Source organism: Chionomys nivalis, chromosome 16 (assembly GCF_950005125.1).
Source record: "Chionomys nivalis chromosome 16, mChiNiv1.1, whole genome shotgun sequence".
NCBI classification, from domain to species: Eukaryota; Metazoa; Chordata; class Mammalia; order Rodentia; family Cricetidae; genus Chionomys; species Chionomys nivalis.
Window position 1 is genome coordinate 22,783,852 of NC_080101.1, and position 9,355 is coordinate 22,793,206.

At 39.3% G+C, this 9,355-nt stretch overlaps 1 protein-coding gene across 1 annotated transcript in view; it reads left to right on the top strand.

Moving 5' to 3' along the window:
- The window catches only part of Erp44 (endoplasmic reticulum protein 44), a 76,518-nt gene extending 68,063 nt beyond the window's left edge, over positions 1–8,455 (top strand). Inside the window, exons 11-12 of the mRNA XM_057790974.1 lie at positions 4,669–4,771; positions 7,104–8,455. Of these exons, the coding sequence (XP_057646957.1) occupies positions 4,669–4,771; positions 7,104–7,205 (205 nt within the window). The 3' untranslated portion in view covers positions 7,206–8,455. The remainder of the gene's footprint in view (positions 1–4,668; positions 4,772–7,103) is intronic.
- Positions 8,456–9,355: the final 900 nt, after the last annotated feature.

Genomic DNA, 9,355 nt, shown 5'->3' on the forward strand with positions numbered 1-9,355 from the left:
TTCTATACTGCAAGTGGTGCTTGCTTTTAATCCCAGTACTCGGGAGGCAGAGGCAGGTCTGCAGAGCTAGTTCCAGGACAGTCAGGGCTACACAGAGAAACCTTGTTCTAAAAAAATAATATTGCACTTGAAACTCTTTAAAATAATTCACTTCTTTAATGTCTCCTTTAGGTGTCCAATTTCCCCTTTCTGCTAACAGTTTTTTAATTGGGAGGTAGTACATGCTGTGAGAGCTAAGTGCTACACTATATGATGCTAGTGTTAAAATCCAATAAAGCATGCAGCAAAATGAATCTGACATATTTAATGGCTTGTATAATTGTTATTGTGCTGCCTGGTAATTAGGGCTAAAATGATAAGCACTTTCCATAAATTACTGTCATTACTATTACTTAATAACTTAGCATTTCTGGAGTCATTTGGTGAAAGTGTGATTGTAGTAACGGAAGAGGAATCTACACCTGCCAGAGGTGGCATTAGGAGGTGGAGACTGCCAATAGAATACTTAGCTTCTTTTCAGAGAAACTGAGTCTCCTTGAAGTAAAATGATTTGAAGGCCACATAGATAACCAGTGACAAAACTAGGATTTGTATCCAATCTATTAGACCCTAGAGTCCCAGCTCACAGTCCTGCATACAAACAGTGACATTCGTGGTACCTATAAAAGGCAGTGGGAGTGCCACTGGTTAAAGAGCTAATACTTTCTAATGGCAAGAATTAGATCCCAGCTCTGTGAACCTTGGGCTCCTGTGTGCTGGGCAAATGCTCATCAGTAAGCTGTTCCTTTAGCCCCTTTCTCCTTTTTTAATCTTGAGGGAGGGTCCTGTTGTCCAGCGTTGACTAGAATTTGTGGTTCTTCTGCCCCAGGATATTATTTGCTGGAAGTTCAGGCATGTTGCACCATGCCCAGCCTGATAGAACTTCTTAAAAGGCACATTTTGTTTATCCTATACTGTTTTTATTTTATCCCTTCTTACTAAGTTGACTGGTATCTTAGTCAGTGTTCTATTGCTGTGACGAGACATCATGATCATGGCAACTCTTATAAGGGAAAACATTTCATTGGGGTGGCCCACTTACGACTTAGAGATTTAGTCCATTGTCAGCTTGGTGGTGTGCAGAGAGAAGGAACTGAGAGCTCCATATTCTGATTCATAGGTAGCAGAAGCAACTGTGACATGGGTGTAGCTTGAGCATAGGAGACCTCAAAGCCAGCCCCCACAACAAGGCCATACCTACACCAACAAGGCCACTTTTCCTAACAGTGCCAGTTCTATGGGGACAATTTTCTTTCAGACCACCACAGCTGGGCCATCTGAACATCTTCCTACCAAGAAAGAATTTCCTCTCATGGAAAATTAATTTAGAATTCATTATAGATTTAAGTAGAAAACAATAAACAAAAATATTCTTAATAGTCGGGAAGGTAAAGTTCTGAAGAGCATCAAAAACACTTAGAAAATGGTAAATTAGTTTTCATCAAGTTAAAAACCTTTGTGCTATGAATGATAATGTTTAAACGTAAGCAAGATGCAGAGATGTCAAGTTAGCATAAAAGCAAGGTGCCCAGGGTCATTAACTAGTCAAGAAATGCAAGTTAGCATCACAGTAAGATGCTGATTTGTGTTCTTCAGCTGCAACAGCACCCTGCCTTCACAAGCATGTGGATCAGCTGCAGTCTTGGTGCACACTGATGCAGTTTGACAATTTCTTTGTGAGTTAAGCATATATGTAGCATCTGACACAGTGTCTGTTCTAGAAAATAAAGTTCACACAGAAATCTGTGCACATATGTTTGTCATAGTATTGTTTCTGATCACCAAAATTCTGACAGAATCCAAATGTCCTCAACAACATAAATGAATAGACTTATATTCCTCAGTAGAATAATATTTGGCAATAAATAGACTACATGTAAGGGGAATGGATGCCAATTGTATATTAAGATGAAAAAGCCATTCTCGTGAGTACATGTTATTAGTGTATGTGTGTATAGGATCAGCAAACATGTGAGTGGTTGCCAGGATGAGAAGGAAAGGAAGATCCAACTGCAGAGAGGTGCTGGAGATGTTAGCTGGTTTGCCAAGGTGGTAAGAAGATGTCGCACATTGGTGGCTAGGCCAGGCTGGTCTACAGAGCTAGTTCCAGGACAGCCAGGGCTACATAGAGAAACCCTGTCTATTAAAAGTAAAAAGCAAAACAAAACAAAAAACTTTAGTGCCATGCCTCAGCAGTAATTCAGCATTTGCTGGTCGGTAGAGGCAAGCAGATCTGTGGGTTTAAGACCAGCCCAGCTACATGCTGAGACTGTCTCAAAAACAACAAAACAAACTACAGAACTTAAGATTTTTTAAAAATTATTTACTATGCATCAGTCTTTAAAAATAATAAAACTAGTTTCTACCTTGTACACTTGTCAGAGGGTAGTCACCGTATACTGTTTTTGTGTGTGTGTTTCGCTGGTCTAAAAGTAAGTCATTGTAAACCAGACGTTTAGAGGGCAGGAGAGCTTTAGCGCTCCATACTTAGTGTCCAATTAAGACTGAAACGAGCCGGGCGGTGGTGGCGCACGCCTTTAATCCCAGCACTTGGGAGGCAGAGGCAGGCAGATCTCTGTGAGTTCGAGACCAGCCTGGTCTACAAGAGCTAGTTCCAGGACAGGCTCCACAACCACAGAGAAACCCTGTCTCAAAAACAAAACAAAACAAAAGACTGAAACGAAAATAGGATTTATTTCTTGTGCCAGTCTTCTTGCATGTTGCCACACTGACTACTCTAACAATTGATTGCTCATTCACTGGTTGTCTCTTCCTAATACTGACGGGTCCTTTCTGAGTATGTGCTAGCTAAGAGCTCTTCCCTAATCCATCTCCTTCCTGGCCTCTGCTTTATGCTCACAGTTCTTTCTTTCCTTTTGTCTCATGGCAAGAGGATAATTCTGAAGGTCAGGGAGAAATCTGTCTTGAGTGTTTGTCACATTTGGGATTTACTCCTTCATAAGTTAGTCCTTGACTAGAAGTAGTTCCAATGGTCTTAGGAGCTTATAAAGAAGCCAGCAGCATTATCTCAGGTGTGGTAGAACATTCTGAGTCTGTGGCTTGAATTTTAGACTTCATCACTTAGCTGTGGGGTGACAGAAGATGATGTCAGAAGCAATGTAAATTGATCTACTCTCAGTGTTTATCTGTGGTGTACATGCAATTACTTTTGCACCAGAGAACCTTTGCAAGGCATTCTGTCAATACAGCTACCTGACAGTCATTTGTATTTGTAAACTGTGCATTTGGCACCTGCTGGTCTCTACTGCATTGGAGCTAGTAGGGAGCCAGCATGGTGTACAATGAAATTATTGGTTGGTACAGCTCAGTGGGAGTTATTGAGGAGGGGCGGCGGGGGGGGAACAACCAACCAAAACAGTACTTCCAGGACCTCAGGATAGAATTTAAAAAAAAAAAAATTAAAAACTGGTCATCTTAACTGGTAATGTTTGCTATGCAAACAAAACAAAAATATTAAAAAGTCAGTCTGCTATACCAAGGAACTAAAGTATGTGTGGTAGTGCATTTTAATTTTTGTAATAGATATAAAAAAACAATAGGTTTCTATTTGAAGCATATAATGAATGTTCCAAAGCACAGAAATCTCCCTAAAAGGCAGGCAGTTCATTTGCACATAAGTATAAATTAAGCAATGAGAGGAAAACATTCAACTTCTCAAAAAATGTAAATTAAAATTCTGCTATCTGTTACTTATCAAATTAGCAAATCAACTTCAGTTTAAAAAATTATGTTGGCGAAGGCTTTAGAATTCAAATCAATGAATAGCAAAAATTGATTGGCCTTATAGGTATCATTTGTTCCTACGTTACTGGATACAAGTCAAGGAAATAATTCCATAGAAGGCCTGCTTTGTAAGTCTGCTTTGCTCAGCATAGTATGGACCACCTCAAAAGAGGGTTGTATTTCAGGGGTGTTCCACAGGCTCATGCTGGGTTCAAATGCTATGAGATATTGGATGGTGCTCTGGTTATAAAACTGAATACTTTTACATAATTATCCTCTAATTATATTTTTCCCCTTTGAATCCCAACATTTTTAATGTGGATTTGGAGGATATAAGTTTTTTGTTTGTATGTGTGTATGCTGCTAAAAGTATATGCATTCACACACACACACACATGCGCGTGTGCACACACCAAATAATTATCTAACGGATGATAAACACATCTGGGCCACAGCATATTCATAGCATCACCTTTGTTAATGGTAAGTATAGAAAAATTTCTATGAAACAAGTACAATGATTAGAACATAGGGGATGAGGAAGTAGTTCAGCAGTTGAGAGCCCTGGCTGCTCTTGCAGAGGACCCAGTTGGTTTTCAGCACCTACCTGATGGCTTCCAACCATCTATAGGGTATCTGATACCTCTTCTAGCCTCTGCAGACACGAGGCACTAATGTCAGTACATACATGTAGGCACTCACACATATACATAAAATAAAAACTAAAAAATTAGAACCCCAAACTAGTATCTAGCTGACTGTAATAGTTGTGGTAGAATTGGTGGATAGAGTCAAATATTTCTTTACAGCACTGTAAAGCTGATAAACTAGAGGTCAGCCGGTTTGGACACTTGAAGCTAAATAATTATTTGCCTTTGTTTTTAGAATTCCTGGAAAACTGAAGCAGTTTGTAATTGATCTACATTCTGGAAAACTGCACAGAGAATTCCATCATGGACCTGACCCAACTGACACAGCCCCAGGAGAGGTAGGATTTATGTGTTTGCCAGTGGGGAATCTTTTCTGAGGTAGCCTCAGAGGGGCCTGAGCTGGAGTTTCAGCTCCTGTTACCTCTATAGAAATCCTGAACTGACTATCACATATTCAAGTTATGCTTCTTTGAAGTTACTTTTTAAAATGTTGGCCTCTAGAAAAGTTGTAGAGTGTTGTCTCTCATTTCTCCATCATGTGAACTTGGGTAGTCTGTGATTTCTGGGGCACAGTGTTAAATACTGTTAGCTTCCAATAGAAGAAGTGGGACTTTGGAGCAATGAGCAAACAAATCAGTGGGTTCCAGTGGTTGTTCCTGCTTGCTTTTGTGAGTGAACGTGGACCCTTACGTAAGAAAGTAATGGTTGGTTATTTCCCCCATCCATCCTAAGAACCTTCACAGGTGCAGTACTGATAATACTCAAAATTTAGTACTCAGTGCAGCTTTCCCATTTGATATTTGAATACTTAATAACTATTCATCAGCATTTTATAATAGCTTTTTTTTATAATAGCTTTTATTCACATAATTCTTAATTGAAATGCTACTATATTGACTGGTGGATAGGTAGATAAACTGTCAGAATGGACATGGATTTTAAAGCCTGAGAATTTTATTATTTCTACTTTGTAACCTTTATTACAAGTAATTTCTATGTGCCTCCTTTTTGAAAGAACCCTAAATGTGCATGTTGATGTGTTATTGTTTATATTAAGTCTATGACATGAACCTGAGAGAGATGATGTACATTAACCCCCTGTTTTATATGCCAGGACTTAAGTCTGCTACTTGTCCAAAGAACTTGTGTTTATCAAAGAAAAAGAAAAACTAAATTTTTCCTTATCTTATATGGGAGTCAGATTAGGTCCAAAGTCAAGAGTTCTCTTGGGAAACTGATAATATGCTTCATTTGAGAAATGAGAACAAATTTTTCCTTGGTCACTAAGCTACTATTAAAGGGGGAAATTCTGCTAGTGACAGTTATCCGAAGGTCATTATTTTCTTAAGCCTACAAAGTTTGCTTGTTACTCTATGCCAGTGTTCTCAACCTTCCTAATGCTACAGCCCCTTAATATAGTTCCCTCATGTTGTGTTGTGATGACCTCGACCATAAAATTATTTCATTGTTACTTCACAACTGTGATTTTGCTACTGTTATGAATGATAATGTAAATATCTTATATGTAGAATGGTCTTAGGTGACCCCCGTGAAAGAATCATTCGACCCCCTAAGAGGTTGTGACCCACAGGTTGAGAATGACTGCTCTATATGCCCAAGAAAAACATCTAGTTTATTGTATTATCCTGATTTATTTCACTTTCTCCCTTAAACAGTGTTTTATTTATCTATGTATTTTATTCATATTTTTGTGCTAAAACCAATTGGGTACAAGATACAGTATGTGTTTATAGTAATATAATTCCGCTTGAGTATGTATTTCAGCAGATACTTCTGAGGAGGTGGAACCTGGCAAAGTCCAATAGGTGGAGGCATCTCCCACCTTCTGTTCTCATGGCACATGCTAATCTATCATAGAATGTCCCGTGGGGACTGTCCCGTGGTGAAGCTGCGCTCGCTCTTGGGATGCTCGCAGAGTGAAAGTGATGTGCAGACTGTGCTGCTTTTCTTCACTGTGTGTGGAGTCACTTGATAGTTTCACTGGGTTTTGTCTGCTTTTGGCACATAAGTATTACAGAGGTCCATTATAGTATTGAGTCTTTTTCCTCAACTCTAACAAGTTTTACTGATTTCTGGCATCGAGATAGTTGTTTAAATAGCAGATAGATTTATTCATTTATTCATTTATTTATTTATTTATCTATTTTGGTTTTTCAAGACAGGGTTTCTCTGTAGCTTTGAAGCCTGCCCTGGAACTAGCTCTTGTAGACCAAGCTGGCCTCGAACTCACAGAGATCCTCCTGCCTCTGCCTCAAGAGTGCTGGGATTAAAGGCGCGTGCCACCCGCCTGGCTTGTAGCAGCTTTATTAGCAGAGTAGGGATTGTTTGTATCAAGGCAATCCCTCTTAGCAGTCATGTGTAGAAGAGAAAGGTTAGGGCCGAACTGGTTGTGCTCCCTCTATGGGGTTATCTAGGAAATACTGGGTGTTGGTATTTTGTCAGTGACCCTGTGGCAGCCATGCCCTGAACGGAGTAGGGGCATTTATGTGAGGAAACAGGATCACAAACTTACCTCTTGACTTTGGCATACACTTTTTGTCTTATTTATTAATAACCAAGTAATTATAAGACCACTGCCAGTCATGTAATAGTAAAGTTTGATAACTCCATAAAACATTTTGGTATGAAGATTCTTTCTTTCTTTTGTAGCAAGACCAGGATGTTGCAAGCAGTCCTCCAGAGAGCTCCTTCCAGAAGCTGGCGCCCAGCGAGTATAGGTACACTTTATTGAGGGATCGAGATGAGCTGTAAAACTCAAGACCACTGCAGGCCTTTCAACAGCAGCATTGGCTTATGTGGTGGAAATAGTAAACCTATATTTTCATAATTCTATGTGTATTTTTATTTTGAATAAACTGAAAGAAGTTTTGGGTTTTTAATTTTTTTTTCTCCCCCTGACTCAAATGCATTGTCATTTAATACAGCCTCTTTTTAAAAAAAAAATCTGCTAGGGTTTAAAAAAATACAATAAAAACCAGAGGCCTATCTCCACTTTAAATCTGTCCTGTACAGTTTTTATAATGTAAGCGGAAGGTGGCATTGCCAGAAGCATACCACTCACAGGAGCACTGCAGAGGCCGGGGACTCGGCCCTTCCTATGTGCTGAATGATTTCCTTTCTGCTCTTCTTCTCACATGATCAGGTCTACTGGTGTTTTCTTATCGCAGTTCTGAAAGCTAAGGAGATATATACTCTAGAGACCAGGGAGGGGAATAAATTAACATTTTCACACTGTGTACTGTGTTGTACTGATTGGCCGGGCATTGCTTATGAAAATTCCATAGTGGTTCTTCTTGGATTCCTAACGTGTAACTTAAACATACTCTGAAGAGGAGGAGAGCCATAAGCCAGAGCAGTTGGCAGAAATGGTCCTTATGAATTAAGAAAGAAGAAATGGAAGTATTATTAAATTTCTATGTGTTTGTCTGAGAAATCGGCATATGGCTGGCATTTAAAACTTTGAACGAATTAACCCTGAAATCGAGAAAGTAGAGACTCCAGCGGAGCAGGTTACTACTGTTGAACTAGCAACTTTTAAGGCTCTTTCTGTCTAGAAGTTTCCATTTTCAAAGAGAAACTGTATTTCAATTATTGTAAGCCTCCTTCTGTCTTTTGTAGTTTTGTTATAGTTATGTAGATCAAAGTGATGAGGAACACGTTTTAAATTCTTCTCCCATTTTCAACCATTGTGAATTGTTAGAGGGCCTCCCCTCTAGCTTTCCTGATTCCCACGCAGTGAGACCTCAGTGCTGCCAGGGATTAAAGCAGTTCTGTCGGGAATCACAGTGCCAGAGGTCCGACAGGCTCAAAATCGTCTTTCCTCGGGGCCTGGGTGTGGTGCTATAGGCCAAGGGTCATTCGTCCTTGGGATATCAGTCAGTCCCAGTTTGGGGAGATAATTATTTTTAAGCTCTAAAGGTTGACATGTGCCATTATATGTAGTATGTGATATATGTAACGTCTTTCAAACCTTTTAAAATAAAATGAATATTTATAATGGATATTTAATAACTGTTATTTTTAAAAATCAGCTTCCAGTTCTTAATTATGCATGATTTTGCCCATAGTTTCTGTAGTTTTATTCAGAATAATAAATATTAATGAGGTTGTAAGGGCATGTTTAGAATATTTTGCCAGACTGTGACTGGAAAACTAGGACAGAGCTCTAGAAGCTAGCCTTTATTCCGTCACCTCATTGCTGATGGTCAGTGTCTTGAAGATGATCATAGTTGTTTTCAGTGATGAGACAATGAACACTCACAGGTATACTGCAAGGCTTTTATACAAGCTCAAAACAACACAGGAACAATAAGCTGTAACAAATTGGGATCCTGTAATTGGGTTTGAAAAATAATAAAAGATATCACTCAAATATTGGACTGCAGACAGCTAGCTGAGAATAGTTATTAGAAAAAAAGACCATAAAGAACACATCTTCAGTGTGGCCTAAAATGACGGGGAGGACTGTTTAAGGTGGAAGGCTCGGTGTGTTGTATGGTGTGTTGTACAGCATTCACACATATCAGAACTTGCGCTCCAACCCTGCCACTGCCGTTTTCTTCTCTGGATGGTGAAGCCATTAAGGACAGTGGCTCTGCACATTGTGTCTGCGGCTATCAGTTTGGATACTTAAGTAGTCGCCTATAAATGTTTATTGAAACGATAAGAAACAAAGTGGCCTTGAGTAATTTTGATACCATAGAAAGTGTTCGGCACTCAACAGGACTTAATGGCAGTTTATAAAAAGTTCTTTACAAGTTCAGGTGCATTCCATGAAGAGAATTTAGGGTAATAAAATGGTTTAAAACGTAACTATTGAGACTGTTTTTAGCCAGGTAGTGGTGGTGCACACCTATCCCAGCACTCAGGAGACAAAGGCAGAGAGATCTCTGAGTTAGAGG